The sequence below is a fragment of the Rhinatrema bivittatum genome, chromosome 2 (assembly GCF_901001135.1).
Source record: "Rhinatrema bivittatum chromosome 2, aRhiBiv1.1, whole genome shotgun sequence".
Lineage (NCBI taxonomy): Eukaryota > Metazoa > Chordata > Amphibia > Gymnophiona > Rhinatrematidae > Rhinatrema > Rhinatrema bivittatum.
In genome coordinates this window covers 329331268-329349006 of record NC_042616.1, presented here as the reverse complement: position 1 = coordinate 329349006, position 17739 = coordinate 329331268, and the positions used below count along the sequence as shown (strand labels likewise).

Sequence of the window (17739 nt, the reverse complement as noted above, 5' to 3'; positions counted from 1 at the left end):
ACGCCAAACACTCTCCTGGTACTCCCACCAATCTCCAATGTTTAGCCCTGACCACCACAAAGCACCAAGTCCCAAACGACAAGCAAGGTTTGAATTCTGCTGCTTTAAAAGTATCCAACATATTTGATGACATATATACATGCGCTATTTCAAAAAGCCTTCAAAATGTGTGCACTTCCAAACCCTGCCCCGAAACCCTCTCTTTGTATACACATACTCTTTCATGTGGCAGCAACAGGTACGCTCATACTCCTAACCTTCTGAAAATTGGCTTTCCCTGCACATCAGCTAATTGCGCACATATGCATGCATTTATGTGCACTCCCCTCGCACAAGTCTTTGAAAACCGATCTCTCTGTATTTATTCAGCGCCTGGTTTTTTTTTTTTTTAGGATTTTCATCAATTTTCATTACATGTTGTGGGTAAATATTCACTGCAATATGCAACAGCTGTAGCTATACAGTGTGGCCAAAATGGTCTCCAGAATTTGATCCAACAGATGAAAATACATGAAGGGACCACCGACTATTTGCCAAGCAATCCTGCTGAAAATGTACTTGTATCTGTGTATTATGCAAAATTATTTTATGCATATTTAAGGAACGATCATCTTCCATGTCATCTCAGACTTATTTTTCCCACCTGAAAAGCTACTGCTGCTTTTTGAGGGAGAGATTCTGAAAAAAAAAAAAATGAGCTGAGAATGTAAATTGAAATTACTATTGCCTTTTGCAAATGATTGCAGTTTCTGACAGCTTTAGCAAGGTGGTGTAAATTAAAAATCCTTATCTTAATGGGGGCAAGGGGGCTCTTTTTCCACTCTTAATAACTTTTCACCTTTTTGCCTGTAATTGCTGATTTTGTTGTTCCTGATTTGATTAAGTGCTGAAGGAGGTTAGAGTGTATCACTGACTTTTAAAATTTATGTACAGAAAATTGCATATTTATAAAGAATTATGTAAAGAAAAACAATTCTTCAAGAGCACATTCCCTCATACATTTGTCTGATAAAGAGAGAGAAGGGGATTGTCTAGAGAATGACATCAGAAAGACAAGGGCAAACTTTCTTTAGTCTACATTTTTTCCTTATCTGGCATGAAAGCTAGTAATTCTCTAACTCTTGTTTTCCTGTGTTGACAGAAGAAAAAAAGAGTTTAAAAAAAATAATAATAATGTAAACATGGCGTGACTATTTTAATGGAAACGTTTTGATTTATATATTCCTTTCAGGGAGGGGAATTCTATCATTATGCAGGTATGACTAAAGTCCTCGGGTAACATTTACACATGGGTTTTATCCTACATTTTCAAAGCAAGCTACTGCACATAAGCTTACATAGAAATGACAGCAGAAAAAGACCAAATGGTCCATCCAGTCTGCCCAGCAAGCCCATAACAGCATCTGCCGTGCAGATTACCTGATACTTAACAGATTCCCAGTCCATAAAAATCGGGCCCTTGTTGGTTGCTTTTTGAATCCAATTCCCTTTTACCCCTTGCCATTGAAGCAGAGAGCAATGTTAAGTTGCATCAAAAGTATCGGACTTATTGGTTAAGGGTAGTAACTGCCACACCAGCAAGTAACCCCAATGCTGATCAGTTTCCACAGACCATAGAAGTGGAGGCCCTTGTTGGTTGCTGTCTGAATCCAATTCCCCTTTTCCTCTGCTGTTGAAACAGAGAGTGATGATGGAGTTGTATCAACAGTATGAAGGCTTTATTGGTTAAGGGTTGTAACCGCCACACCACCAAGTTACCTCCATGCACTCTTTTCTTCATTTCCATCCTGTAGTCTTTAGGGATCCACAGTGTTTATTCCATGCCCTTTTAAAATCTTTCACTGATTTTGTTTCCACCATTTACTCCGGAAGGGCCTTCCAAGCGTCCACCACCCTTTCCATGAAGAAATATTTCCTGACGTTAGTTCTGAGTTGTCCTCCCTGGAGGTTCATTTCCTGACCCCTAGTTCTACTAAAAATCATGACCTAATGCAGAGAATACTTAAATGACCTGTGTTACAAACACATTTATTTTATTTATTCTTATTTTTTAGATTACATGTTTTCAGCCACTTCAAAGTGGATTACATTCAGGTACTGTAGGTATTTTCCTGGTCCCACAGGGCTCACAATCTACGGGGGTTATTAATCAAATAGCATTAGGGCTTTTTCGCAGGCATTAGGGCCCTAATGCCTGCGATAATGCTGTAATGCATGTGATAAATACTGCATCGTGGGATGCGTATATAAATTTTAACAATTTTGCCAAGTGGGAGGAGTTTGGGTGGAGTTTATGGAAATGAGGGGTGCTTAACGTTGTTACTGTAATGCACGTTATCATGGGATTTAACGCCAGAAATAACTACACCTTTTTTCCTGGCATTATGCCTGCAATAACTGTGCATTATAGCCACAACGGGATTTGCGATATTTATTGCAAATCCCATTTCGGGCAGGGAGGGAGGGGAGGAGAGAGAGCCTCTGAGGAGGCACACATATTAGTCAACTTTTTATACCACTGTAAGAAGGGCCAACTAATAACTTGGGGTGATGTTTTGGTGGTGGTCTAGGTTTTGGGGGCCAGTTTTACATTCACAGTCAGAAGCACAAACAGCACAGTTACCATCAGTGAAGATTTAATGTGATTTGGAGTGCTAAAATGTATAAAAAGATGAGAACTGTACATTGTACTCTCGATCTACCTTGATGCACTCTCTACCTAGCAGCTATGAAGCTAGGTCAATGTACAAATTTCATCTTTTTGTACCTTTCACCATCCCCAATCACATAAAATCTTCACTGATGGTAACTGCTGTTTGTTCCTCTGACTGTGCATCTAAAACTGGCCCCCAAAACCTAGCCCACCACTAAAACCTCACCCCAGGTTACTAGTTGCCCCTCTTACAGTGGTATAAATAGTTTACTTTTATGAGAGCCTTATAAAGAGTCTCACTCTCTCTCTTAGCATTTCTCAGATACCCTAACCAAGCCCTCTTTTTTTTTTTTTTTTTATTGTGGGTGCTATTCTTGCAAAATTTATAGCAAAATGATGAATCTAGACCTAAATTTGTACCCAAGGCAATGGAGGGTAAAGTGACTTAGGACAAGGAGCAGCAGTGAGATTTGAAGCCTAGCTTCCTTGGTTCGTATCCCGCTGCTATAACCACTAGGCTATTCTTTTAAGAATTCCTAGGTAAGCTCCCTGATTCAGATACATTAAGTCGCTGACACAAAATTACACCTTCTCTGTTGAGGACATAATTTATGCAGGTTAATTTCTGCACTTTTTTTTTTTAAATCCAGAAGTAAACATGGAAGTTTCATCTTCCCCAACTCCTCTCTCCACCACCTAGGGGTGTAAATGCATGCAGGAAATTGGATTACGCATACACTTTTAAGTGCTCTAGTCTTTAGCTTTTTATGTGCATATTACATGGTATGTGCATAAATGGCTTTAAACATTCACCCCATGAGTTCATCTTTGCACTGACTCATTTATTGCCTGTTTCCTTGTTTAACTTAAAGCAGAAGTTGTTAAAGTAATTTTCAAGCTGCCCGTCTTGCTGCAAAGTGCACAGGTGTTTTCTACCCATGGTCCTTGCATGAATTTTCAAACTGAAAGCATGTGCATACTTTTACTTTGTCAGTTGCTGGGAGTACAGAGTAGCCCTGGACATTTGCACCTTTCTCACAGGGCAAGCAGGATGGTAGTCCTCACATATGGGTGACATCATCAGGAACACTTTGTCAAAGTTTCTAGAACTTTGATTTGGCACACTGAGCATGCCCAGCATGGGGGTCCTGCTTCAGTCTCTTTCTTTCCGCGCAACAGTAGCCATGCAGTTTGAGGAGCTCTCACAACTTTTCCTGACAGGAATTTTCCTCTCCGAATTTTTTCTAAAACTTTAACAAAATTCACCCCATCCAGGGTCCCCCTTTCAACTATCGATACCCGCTAACATAAGGTAAGGCTTTACCTCGTTTTCGCGTTCGGTTACCGATGGTTCCCTTTCTTACCAAACTGCGGTTAACTTTTTTCAAATTCAATGGCGACGGGTTTTCGGCAGTGCCCCGATTGTCCACGGACGATGTCCATCACAGACCAACATCAGGTATGTATCCTGTGCTTAGGGGTTACCCATGACGTCACGATCTGTACCAATTGCACCGAAATGACACTCAAGGGCCGCTGGGCTCACTTAGAAAAAATGGAGTTCCTATTCCAGACTAAGCAGCTCACCACTTCAAAATCCTCGACGTCATCGACTCCGTCGCTGTCAACACCTTGGCACCGACCGGCCTCCGGCGATTCCCTGCTGCCTGGTTCTCTGTCGAAGAAATCCACCTCTATGTCCTCGGTGCCAGACCAGCCCGAGCACCGAGAAAAGCATCGGCATCGACACCGCAAGGCTTCATCTGCCGATCCAGCTAAGGCATCGGCATCGATGGAGCCACCAAAGAAAAAGACCCGCACGGATGAGCCACCATCCTCCTCCAAGCTCGGGTCACCGAGGAGTTCCTCACCTCTCGTGGTGCCGGGAGCCAAGATTCTACCTTCACCAGTGGACCCTTTGGCGATGCCAGTGCAGCCTTCAACTCTGGAACTGGTTCTCCAAGCACCAGCCTTCCGTGAGGAATTGAACTGGATGGTTCAAGAGGCAGTCATCCATGCACTGCAAGGCCTTCCGCCTCCATCGGCACCAGCATCGACTTCAGTTCCAGTCACCGACCCAATGCCTATGGTACTGGCTCCATTGCTGGACAGGTTGGACATGCTCATTGGAGCGTTTCCATTGGTGCCTCCAAAGACACCAGCATACCCATCGACGCCGATCCCCCTTTCATCGGAAGATGAAGAAACACGGATGCTGGATCCAGTCCCAGGACCATCAGGAGTTCTTCCACCAAAGCGTCCACCGAGATCACTGATACTACCACTGCCTATCCCATCTTTGGTGCCACACCGGTCTTTCTTTGTTCCTCCTCCGATGCCGTCGGTGCCACCTTCGATTCCCTCAGTGCCAAGAATGGATCCATCAGGGATAGCCTTTTCCTCCCTTCAGGAGGCCCTCCTGATGCAGGGGACCAGCCATACCAGCCCTGGTCTGATGATACCTCAGATTCCCAGGATACTGAGGACATTCCTTCTGAGCCATCTCCTCCTGAGGAGAGAAGACATTCTCCCCCAGAAGATTTATTATTCATTAGCTTTATTAAGGAAATGTCTGAGACCATTCTCTTTAAGCTTCAAATTGAAGAGGACTCCAGACACAAAATGCTTGAAGTTCTCCAGTTTGTGGATGCCCCCAAGGAGGTGATGTCTATACCTGTGCACAAAGTCCTCTTGGAACTTCTCCAATAAAACCGGGAACATCCAGGTACAGTGCCCCCAGTGAATTGTAAGACTGACACCACCTACTTAGTTCAATCAGCTCCTGGGTTCCAAAAGACCCAGCTGTCGCATCATTCTGTGGTGGTGGAGTCGGCTCAGAAGAAGGCGAGACTACCTAGACCACATTCTTCTATACCTCCTGGGAAAGAGCAGAGGTCCCTGGATACCCTGGGATGCAGGGTATTTCATGGATCCATGCTAATTTCTCGTGTTGCAGCTTACCAGCTTTACATGATGCAATACACGAGGAACCTTTTTAAGCTTCTCCAGGACTTCTCAGACTCCCTACCAGATGAATTCCAGGAGCAACTCAATGCTATCCTCAAAAAAGGCCTCGATGCTGGAAAGCACGAGGTCCATGCAGCATACAATTTCTTCAACACATCTTCTAGAGTAGCTGCAGTGGGCATAAGTGCCAGAAGATGGGCATGGCTCAAATCTTCAGATTTATGACCTGAAGTTCAGGAGAGATTGGTGGACCTCCCCTGTACTGGTGATAATCTTTTCGGGGATAAGATTCAGGAGACTGTCATACAGCTCAAGGACCACCACGAGACATTATGCCAGCTCTCGTCTGTGCCCTCTGATTTTCCCTCCACTTCAAAATGGCCGTTCAGAAGGAAGGCTAAGAGGACAACCTATAAAGCTTGTAGGTATTATCCTCCTCCATCTCGCACTCGCCCAACCAGACCATACCAGAAAGGTCAGGCTCGCCAGTCCAGGACTCAGAAGACCCAACCAGCTCTGCAGCCTGGACCTGCATCAGGGTTTTGACTCCCGGCTAGAAAGCAAGTGTCAACCTGCACTACCATCTCTGCCAGTGGGCGGTCGCTTGTGCCACTTCACTGCCATTTGGCACACAATCACTATGGATCAATGGGTACTCTCTGTAGTGGCTCACGGTTACCATCTCAACTTCCTTTCAGTACCATCAGACTCCCCACCTCGGCCGGGGTCTGGTTTATCTGACCACTCCCCACTTCTGGAGGAGGAACTAACAACCCTCCTCCGATCCAATGCCATAGAACCATTGCCCCCTCTACAATGGGGAAAAGGGTTCTATTCTCAATATTTCCTAATACCAAAAAAATCTGGAGGCGTTCATCCAATATTGGATCTTCGTGCCTTAAACAAACATCTACAAAAGGAAAAGTTCAGAATGGTAGCCTTGGGCTCCCTACTCCCTCTTCTCCAAAAGGGAGATTGGCTTTGCTCTCTAGACCTACAAGACGCATATAGTGATAACACCGTCTCATCGAAAATACCTCCATTTCCTGGTCGGATGCCGACACTTCCAGTATCAGGTATTACCATTCGGCCTAGCATCAGCACCTCGTGTCTTTACAAAATGCCTGGCAGTAGTAGCAGCATACCTTCGGCGACAGAGCATCCATGTCTACCCCTACCTAGACGATTGGTTTCTAAAGGCCCCATCAGAGAAGGAGGTACTACACTCCCTCCATCTAACCCTACAGCTACTACTGTCACTGGGATTTCTAGTGAACTACCCAAAATTCAATCTAGTTCCATCACAGATCCTTTCCTTCATTGGAGCGGACTTAGACACCATACAGGCAAAAGCTTTTCTCCCAAGGGATTGTGCGCATGTTCTAGCAACCCTTGCGACTCTAATGCTAACTCATCAATTCACAACGGCTCGCCACTTCCGCACCTTGTTAGGTCACATGGCGTCCTCGGTACATGTGACTCCAATGGCTCGCCTGGCCTTGAGGGTAACACAATGAACCCTAAAGTCCCAATTGTCCCAGGCCCAATCCAATGTCCAACATTGTCCACGTCACCAGACAGCTTCGTCTCTCGCTGGCATGGTGGATTCAGGAGTCCAATCTACTCAGAGGACTGGCTTTTCACTCTCCAGTACCTCAAGTGATACTAACGACTGATGCTTCCAACCTCAGTTGGGGAGCCCACGTCAACAACCTGCAAACTCAGAGATCCTGGTCTGCAGAAGAGTCACAGCATCAAATAAATTTTCTAGAGCTCAGGGCAATAAGATATGCCCTAATGGCTTTCCTGGATTGCCTATCCAACAAGACAATCCTAGTACAAACCGACAACCAGGTAGCGATGTGGTACATCAACAAGCAGGGTGGAACGGGCTTATACCTGCTGTGTCAAGAAGTAGCACAGATATGGGCCTGGTCTCTCTTCCACTCTATGTTTCTCAGAGCGACCTACCTGGCAGGCATGGACAATGTACTTGCGGACAAATTGAGTCGGACCTTTCATCCCCACGAATGGTCCCTGAATCCCACTGCAGCAGAGGAAATCTTCCAACGGTGGAGCTATACGCTTATAGATCTCTTTGTGTCATATCACAACTGCAACGTGAACAATTACTGCTCGCTACATTGCAGTTTCAGGACACCATCAAAGGATGCTTTCGCCCTCTCGTGGTCCCAAGGTCTTCTATATGCATACCCTCCACTTCCAATCATCAGCAAGACTCTCGTGAAGTTTTACCGTAGGACAAGGGCTTAATGATTCTCATAGCCTCTTACTGACTGCAGCAGGTGTGGTTTCCCATCCTTCGCGACCTCTCAGTCCATCTTTATGTTCGCCTGGGAGCGGATCCGTCTCTGATAACTCAGAACAACGGGCAGCTCCGTCATCCGAATCTCCAGGCCCTGTTACTAACAGCCTGGCTGTTGAAAGGCTAATTCTACAGCCTCTAAACCTCTCGGACACTGTATCCCAAGTCCTCGTAGCTTCACAGAAGCCTTCTACCAGGAAATCTTATCTCCAAATGGAAAAGATTTTCCTTATGGTGCACATTGAAGGAAATTAATCCCTTTACCTGCCCCACTTTGAAGTTCCTGGACTACCTCTGGTACCTGTCGGAGGCTGGTCTACAAACCTCCTCCTTCAGAGTCCATGTCAGCGCTGTAGCCACGTACCATAAAGGCATAGGGGTGGTCTCAATATTGACACAAGCCTTAGTAGCGCGCTTCATGAGGGGCTTACTACATCTGAAGCCCCTACTGCGTCCTCCGGCCCCTGCTTGGGATCTCAATGTTGTGATAGCACGGCTCCGTTTGAGCCTCTCCACTACTGCGAGCTGCCTTATCTCACTTGGAAAATGATTTTTCTCTTAGCCAATACGACTCGCAGTTATGAGCTACAAGCGCTGTTAACATACCCACCTTATACTAAATTTCTCCGTGATCGAGTGGTGCTTTACACTCATCCTAAATTTTTTACCAAAGGTAGTATCTGAATTTTCATTTAAATCAATCCATTATACTACCTACTTTCTTTCCAAAACCCCACTCACATCCAGGTGAGCGAGCACTTTATTCCTTGGACTGCAAACGTGCGTTAGCCTTTTATTTGGAATGCACTGCAGCCCATAGAAAGTCCACCCAGCTGTTTGTCTCCTTCGATAAAACTAAACTGGGAGTTCTGGTGGGCAGGCAGACCTTATCCTCCTGGCTAGCGGACTGTATTTCCTTCTGTTACCAGCAAACAGGCCTCCCGCTACAGGAACACATGAAAGCACACTCTATAAGAGCCATGGCAACATCAGTAGCGTACCTCCGTTCAGTGCCCCTTACTGACATCTGCAAAGCTGCTACATGGAGTTCTCTCCATTGCCTGGACAAGGCTGGCAAGCAAGATTCCATTTTTGGCCAGTCTGTTCTACGCAATTTATTCACAGCTTAATACCCAACTTCCTTCCAGCAACCCACTGGAATATCAGGATGCCCTCCTTGCCAAAACCCACCCCTGTTGTTGTACCTGTTACATGTCTTTGGGTGTTTTTGGTACATTTACTCGGGCATCCTCAGCTCGCTACTCACCCATATGTGAGGACTAACATCCTGCTTGTCCTGTGAGAAAGCAGAGTTGCTTACATGTAAACAGGTGTTCTCACAGGACAGCAGGATGTTAGTCCTCACGAAACCAGCCCGCCACCCCACGGAGTTGGGTTCACTTATGATTTATTATTTTATTTTTTCGCTCCTACTTTTACTATAAACGAGACTGAAGGGGGACCCCTGCTGGATGCAGGGTTGGTGCTATGCTGGGCATGCTCAGTGTGCCAAGTCAAAGTTCTAGAAACTTTGACAAAGTGTTCCATGAGGGCTCCATCCTGATGATGTCACCCATATGTGAGGACTAACATCCTGCTGTCCTGTGAGAACACCTGTTACAGGTAAGCAACTCTGCTTTGTCTGTTGGTAATTTTTTTCATGGAACGTAAGGTGCGTGGATTTGAAAATTCAATCTCCGCACATTGTTCTCCTCCATTAACCTAAAGCAGGGGTCCCCAACCACCGGTCCGCGGACCGGGACCGGTCCATGGGAGTTTTTTGCCGGGCCGCAGCCCCGCTGCTCTTCCTTCCCTGCTGCCGTTGCCGCTGGGTTATCAGCACGTTCAAGCCCAGCGGGAACGGCAGCGGTGCAAAAAAAAAAAGCTGTAGCATCCGCGGCTGGCCTTTTCTTCTTCCCGCGCCTGCATTTCCCCCCCCCCCCCCCCCGGACCCGGAACAGGAAGTGATACGCGGTGCGCGGGAAGAAGAAAGGCCGTGCCGCGTGATAAACTAACAGCGGCCGCTGCAGCATCGGCCCCCAAGCTATTGCAGCAGACGGTAATCGGGAAAGGGGAGAGCAGCAGGAGCCTCCCGCGATCGATGGGATTCTTCCTTCTTGGCCTGCGGGGGCTGGAGGAGGAGGTGGTGCAGCTACCATTTGTGCTCGGGGGGGGGGGGGAGGGAGAGGAAGTGAGTGAGAGAAAGAGAGAGAAGCAGGCAGCCAGCCTGTGTGTAAGTGAGAGAATGTGTGTGATTGACTGGGCAGAGAGCTGATGTGTGTATGTGAGAGACAATGAAAGTGATTGCTCAGGGAGATGACTGATGTGTATGTGAGAGTGTGAGACATTAGTCAGGGAGGTGACTGATGTGTGTGTGTGAGAGAGAAAAAGCATGGAAGTGAGAAGTCTGGGTATGTGAGAAAGCATGGGCGTAAGAAGCCTGGTGTTGTGGGGGTGAAAGAAAGCATGGGAGTGAGAAACCTGGGTGAGTGTGCATGCATGAGAGAGAGAGAGACTGCTTGGTAAGGTGACGGTGTGTGTGAGAGAAAAAGACTGGTGTGTGTGAATGTGAGAGAATGTGATTCAGGGAATGAGAAGCCTGTGCACGTGGAGAGTGAGCATGGAAATGAGAGAGACTGGTGTGTGTGTAACAGAGAGAAAGTGATTATGGGAATGAGAAGCCTGTGCATGTGAAGAGAAGTGAGCATGGGCGTGAGAAACCTGGGTGTGTGTGAGACACAGCATAGGAGGGAGAAGCCTGTATATCTGAAAGAGAACATGGGAGTGAGAGACTGGTGAGTGTGTGTGTGTGTGTGTGTGTGTGAGAGAGAGAGACAGAGAAAGTGATTATGAGAGTGAGAAGTCCATATATGTAAGTAGAACACGGGAGTGGGAAGCCTCTGTGTGTGTGTATGGCATGAGAGAAACTGTTCAGGAAGGTGACTGGTGTGTGTGTGCCAAAGACTGTTTGGGAGATGATTGGTGTGTGAGAGACAGAAACTGGTCATGGGGGCATGACTTGTATGGTGTGTGTGTGAGTCATGGGCACTAAGGAAGAGGACCATAAGTATAGAGCTTAGCTTCTACTGCTGCTTCTGGTGTGTGCCACAGCTTGCAGGGAAGGGGAGTAGGAGAGCTGCTGGAGGGGGTAAGTAAAAGTGGCTTTTTAAGTTTATTTTTCTTGACTGCCATTTTAATTGTGTGATGTCTGCTTTTTTAAAATATTTTATTGGTGTTTGGAGAATGTTTAATAGTTTTTATGAGTTTTTAATTGTTGGATGTTATTCTGTTCATAGCTGTTTTGAAACATTTATTCTGCTTATTAGTATAGTTTTACAATTATTTCTGTGTGGGGATCTATAGCTGCTTGCTAGTTCTGTTTTCCTAATAAGAGGTGTATTGGTTTTTAGGACCTGATTTAATATTTGTAGTGTTGCCTTTTCATAGATAGGGTTGCTCCTGTTTGAGTGTATTCCATAATACAGGTGTAACTGTGTGCGGATTAGTTTATGTGCATTACTACAGATCCTGGGAGTATGTTAGCTCGGTTCTGTGTCTGTTACCGAGATGAGATATTTTGCTAGCATGTAAGCGTTTGTATCGGTCTTATTTGTTGTGTTTTCTCAGAGGACATGCATTGGTGGTAAACTGCTGTCTTTTCATAAGTAGGGCTATTGAGCCTGGAAGTAGAAGGAGTTTGAGTTACTGTTACTGAGATGTCACCAGAACCAGAATATCTTTTTTGTAGGGTGAGTTGTATGGGGAATGTCATAATTCTGCTTTACATCCATTATTGTGGGTCAGGGGGGTTCCCGTGGATACAAACTGTACTTTTACATCTAGCCCTGTGACGATCATGGGTCAGTGTGTCACGCATGTGAGAACCTATGGTGAGTTGAGTCACATTCACATTATAAATGTCATAATTAAATGATAAGTGTGCACTAAAATCCAACCCCCTCCATAACCCCGCCCTCATATGACCAAAGCCCCGCCCCCGCCCTGCCGGGCCATGGAAAAATGGTCTTGCTTGAAGCCGGTCCCTGGTGCAAAAAAGGTTGGGGACCACTGACCTAAAGTATCCCCTGGAATTCCTCTTCCTAATGCCACTACAAGAGCACACATTGTGGAAACCTGCATATACTTTTGGCCACATTATTGGTGGACAGTTCTCAGGCAGCCCTTTTACCTGGGTAAATGGCTTTTGAAAATCGCCTTCCCCATTACAGAAATATTTTGCAAACTAACCTTTTCTAAAAAAGTTGTTCAGCCTTTATTTGCCTTCCAAAAATATGTATTAGCATGACACTAAGCTGTAAAAGTGTTGGCCTTGGTGAATTTGAACGGTTGTTCAATATGGGGTGAGATTTCAAAAGGTTTCAGTGCATAAAATGGGATGTGGTTGGAAAGGCCTGGAGGCCGTATCGACTTAGAGTGGGAGATGGAAGGGCTTTAGAGGTCTACGGAGATCCTTTTAGTATGGGGGTGGAGGGTCAGGTGGACCGAGGACCCTATTTGAGTTGGCAGAGGGCAGGAGAGGTTCCCCGTCCTTACAGGTCTTTTCACTTTAGGCCAGTTAGTGTGGGGAAACCTGAACTGCTAAGCTTAGTATTAACAGCATGGCAGCACTGTCTTTAATGCAGCCATTATAATGCTTCCAAGCTCTGCATCTCATTAATTTAGTACATTGGGCATTAAAGCTTGTGTTAAAATAGGCAGGCAGTGCATGTTACCATTCCGATTTTAATGCTGATTACTACACAAGCCCCATAATCTATTAATGGATAGCTTACAAATCACATGCTTGCTGTATTTATTAGACTTAAGTAGATCAGTGAGTGACTGGAAGGGGAAAAGGTGAGGCTCCGAAGCCTACCAGAAAATGTCAGGATGACTTTTCTAGACAGTGTACCAGAAAATAAGAGTTTATAGACCTGGATCTACTCAGGTGCAGAATGTGAAGCAATGAGTACCCTTAGAATGACCTAGGTATCTGCTTTTTCTTTCAGAGAGAATTCTGGACTGATCGTGTTTGTTTTGTCAAGTAGTTTTTTGAACATTTCAACGTAAATGCATGAATTGAGCAAATATTGTATTAAAAGAAACCATTGCAAAATCTTAATTAAAAAAGCACTCTCAAAATGTAGGCATATTGGGGGAAAGTTTCAAATAACCTCCATAGTGGCCGAGTAAATGGGTTCTTTTGCTGTGTGTACTTTGTAGCACATTCTCTCTTTCAAAATGTGTAAGTGCAAAGTAGATGTCCTGAGAGCTTCCATATACTATGCCACTGTTATCTGTCCCAGCAGAAGGGGGTGGAGTAAAATAGCAAGCCTGCTTTTGAAAATGCCAAGTATGCATCCTGTTTGACTCAGCTGACCTAAACACACTCTTGGGAGTACCTCTTTACCCTGTAAAAGTACTACTATTACTACCTATCATTTTTTAAATGCTGCTAGAGGTCTGCAGCACTGCACACAGACACATAGGTCTGCGCATGGAAACCTGTGCATTCATATTCAGGCAGAGAAATTTATCCAGGAAAATCACTGTTTACTCAAGAAAATGGCTTTGGAAATTGCCTGCCACAAGCCAGATTTAAGGATTAAACAAAAGCAGCGCTGAGATTCTTATTCTCAACACAGCTGAAGTTAAGGACCAGGCAAAAAGCCTATACTGACTTCTAGACAAGTCTTGCTTGCATAATTTAGTTCTGTGTAATAGTTTTTCTTTCCGAAGGTTGCAAGAAATGCCTTCCCCTGGGCCCAAGATGTGCTGTTCCAAATGCGTGCAAGCTAATGGATTTGCATGTGTTTGGCCACTTTTTGTTTACTCTATTTTTCTCTGATCCTTTAGTCTGTCTCTTTCTACCTAAATTTCAAACCATTTTTAGACTGTAGCTGGTCATGTTGTATTCATGCTTGAAAGTACAAATGCAATGTCTGCATGGGATTCTAATGAGGGTCACCAGGATATAGCATGATTTGCTTAGATTCAAAGTGGTGATACTGACTAACAGGCCGATACAACCTGTCATTGGATGCGCGTTTTCCCTTACCCCTTATTCAGTAAGGGGCGGAAAACGCGCATCCAACCCGCCGAACCTAATAGCGCCCTCAACATGCAAATGCTTGTTGATGGCCCTATGAGGTATGCCCCTGCGATTCAGTAAGTAAAATGTGCAGCCAAGCCACACATTTTACTTTCAGAAATTAGCGCCTACCCAAAGGTAGGCGCTAATTTCTTCCGGCGCCAGGAAAGTGCACAGAAAAGCAGTAAAAACTGCTTTTCTGTGCACCCTCCAACTTAATATCATGGTGATATTAAGTCAGAGGTCCCGAAGGGTAAAAAAAAGTTAAAAAAAAAATTTGAAATCGGCCGGCGGCTGTTGGGTCGAAAACCAGACGCTCAATTTTGCTGGCATCTGGTTTCCGAGCCCATAGCTGTCAGTGGGCTCGAGAACCGATGCCGGCAAAATTGAGCGTCTGCTGTCAAACCCGCTGACAGCCGCCGCTCCGGGCCAAAAGGAGGCGCTAGGGACGCGCTAGTGTCCCTAGCGCCTCCTTTTGCCCATTTCTACCGCCAGACCTAATTTAAATACTGCATCCTGTGCGCGCGCTGGGAGAGCGGGCATTTGCCCGCTCTCCCTCGGACTTTACTGAATCGGCCTGTAAGTAGGAAGAGATTCCAAAACATTTAAAATCTGATATAAGCTCAGGGACAAATAGAATAGAAAGAGTACACTTAAAGGTGAATTTTAAAAGCTCAATGTGCTCATTAATTAGGGGATGCACAAATATGTTGGGCTCACGTGTGCCAAGTGGATTTTAAAAGCCGCCTAGATATGTGTGTAAATGCCACGGCGCACACACCTCGGAACTTTTAAAAAAGGGGGCAGGGCGTGGGCGAGGCATAGGCGTTTTGGGGAGGAACCCTAAAATGTGCACGTAAATACTTGCGCAATCCGGCGCACAGCGAATCCCCCCTGTCGCATAAATTTACTTCAGCAATGGATGCCGTGTAATTTAAAAAAATTAAAAAACTAGGCAGATCTGCGGGGTTTGAAGGGTTGGGGTTAACTGGGGGGAGTCTAAAGGCATTTCAGCTAAGGAGTTTTGCTGAAGCTACTTGTTAACTGGGCGAACTGGGGCTGAACTGATTTTTCTGGCAATGGCATCACGCTTCCCTTTTAAAATCCCTCCACTTATGTAGTAGAAACAGGATTTGCACGCACATGCACGCGCCCACTTAAAAATCGGTGCTCATGTGCACACGCGTATGTTACAAAGTGGCCTCGCCCCTGGGTGCAAGCCGATTAACATGTGCACATGTGTGCCCTCGCGCCAGTATGAAACATACCATGTAAATGTTCTGATTGCCAATTAGATTCTGTTTAAAGTATAATCTTGTTATAACGCACTTCTTTTTTGTCCTTTGTTTTACAGAGTAAGATGACTACCTGTGCCCAATATGCTAACCAAGCATTCTGCTAGTGGTGAAGAATGAAACATCAAATGTTTACCATTGCTCTGTTCTTCTACCTGTATTTGCAAGTGATAAGGATTTTTTAAAGTTCATTTGCATCAAAGACGGTACTTGTGGATGACGGACAGCATTCTAAACGCTTTTGTAAACCCAGCACCAGTGACTTCTGGAATAATCAGTTAAAACTGATTCATAAAAACTGACCAATGCATATTATGTTTCACCTTAAAATGAGATGCCATTTATGCTTCTGCTGATTTTCTCACAAGAGTTACTCACTTATTATCTAACCCCCCTGAGACGTGAAGGAGGACAGATAATTGGAAAAGTTGGATATCTGCTCAACGTGAGGTTTCTCTGGAGAGGGATACATGGCCATTCTTAAGAGTTGTCCTTGGTTGTGTTGCCTTCTTTTAAGAAGAGAGCCGCAGGCCCAATCCTGTTTTAGCAGATTCATAGTGCAACAGGGAGGGCTGTATAAGAGAGAGGGTATAGGTGAGGGAGAGGCCGAAGTAAGATGTAGGATAGTGGTCTCCGAGATAGTAGCTAAATATAAGATCACTTAACTGGACTTATCCAAACTCAGGACATTCAGCACTGAAATGGTTAATTGGACCAACTGGTCACGTGGTAGTCAGGTAATGACTGTCTATTAATTTTTATAACAGAAAACATAATCACCCATAAACTCATGTGAAATGTGACTGATTACCTAGATGCACTAAGCCGTGATTTTTTGTTCACAGGAAGGGTCCCACTATTGTGGGGTGGTGGGTGTTGCCATGTTAGTGGGGCCCCTTCCCCAAAAAAGCATTGCAGCTGTATGGCACAAACTTTTGTCTCATGACCAAACACCGCAGGTCAAAAAAACAAGGCAAGTGGCCCTTTAATGCAATGGTGGCCCCAAGCTCACGGGACCACCATCGCCTTAAAGGGTCACTGGCCCGAAAAAAAAATCACATGCAAAGAGGGAGGAAGAGCGGGGTTCAGTGCTGACCCCTGTCTCAACCCAGGCAACCAGTCGAGGTGGCTCCGATTTTACCCCAAAATATAAATTAAAAAAAAAAAAAAAGAACTGTGCGGCAAAGGCCCCAGCCTTCCCTTCCTCCTCCCCAAAGCTAAAATATAACGGGCCAGATTTTAAAAGCCCTAAGTGCCTAAATCCAGAGGATTTACGCGCACCGGGCCTATTTTTTTAAATTTTTTTTTTTTATAAAGCCTAGCGACGCGCGTAAAGCCCTGGGACGCGTCTTAAGTCCCGGGGCTTTACTAAAGGGTTGGGGGTGGGGCCGGGGCCAGAGGCCTCCGACATAGTGGCCATTTGCCGCCGTGTCAGAGGATCACGTGCCGGCAGGCTGCCGGCGTGCACAATTTGCGCCTGTCCGGAAGCAGGCACAAAAGGTAAGACAAAGGACGGGGGCGGTGGGTTAGAGTAGGGCTAGGGGGGATAAAGGTTAGGGGAAGGGGTGGGAAGGTCAGGCTAGGGGGAAGGGAATGGGGGAAGGCAGCGCATGCATGTTATAAAATCGGGCGTACATGTGCGCACGCCGGGTAGCGCGCATACATGTACGCCCACGTGCACCTTTTAAAATCTACCCCAAAATGTGGCCCTGGGCCCCTGCTGCCATATCCCCCAAATGACAAAGACCCCTGGAAAGTCCATACTGGGACCTTTTTTTTATCATTTTATCATTTGGAGGGGTGGGACTGGAAAGTCCCACCCCTCCAAATGATAGTGACCTCCCCCCACCCTCCAAGTGACAGTGATGGCCCTTCCCCAGCCCCACCAATAGTAGAATAAATAAATAAATAAATAAATAAATAAATAAAGGGCCTCAGGTCGCACCCGCACACTCCTTCCCATCTTCCCTCCGAAAGAAAAAAGAAAGCAGTGTCCCGGCCCCTACCCCTCTTTCCCACCCTCCTCCCGCACCCCTCCGTACCTAAAAATGGATCCTGCGTCAAGGCCAGGTGCACGAGGCCGAGGTCCCATCCCTGGACCTTACCCCGGTCACATGGCTGGGGCAAGGTCAGGTCGGCACCGTTTTGGAAAATGGCACCAAATGGGCCGGGTGCGAGGGTGCACCCGGTCCTGACACGGGATCCATTTTTAGGTACTGGGGAGTGTGGGAGCAGGGTCAGGCATGAGGGCCAGGACACTACTTTTTTTTTCCTTTAGGGAGGTGGGATGGGGCCCAGGAACCTTTGGGGGGTTTTTTGGGGGGCGGGGGGGTTCGGTTTTTTTTTAATATTGGTTGGCTGTCATTGTCACTTGGGGGGTGGGTGATATGGCATCCAGGGGATCTCT

The 17739-nt window shown here is 45.9% G+C and overlaps 1 protein-coding gene across 2 annotated transcripts in view; it reads left to right on the top strand.

The window, feature by feature from the left end:
• The window catches only part of BBS9 (Bardet-Biedl syndrome 9), a 1052120-nt gene extending 1035572 nt beyond the window's left edge, over window positions 1-16548 (top strand). For both annotated transcript variants that reach the window (XM_029589776.1, XM_029589777.1), the window contains one exon: window positions 15392-16548. In XM_029589776.1, coding sequence (XP_029445636.1) covers window positions 15392-15396 — 5 coding nt within the window. In that variant the 3' untranslated portion in view covers window positions 15397-16548. The remainder of the gene's footprint in view (window positions 1-15391) is intronic.
• The last annotated feature ends 1191 nt before the right edge of the window (window positions 16549-17739 follow it).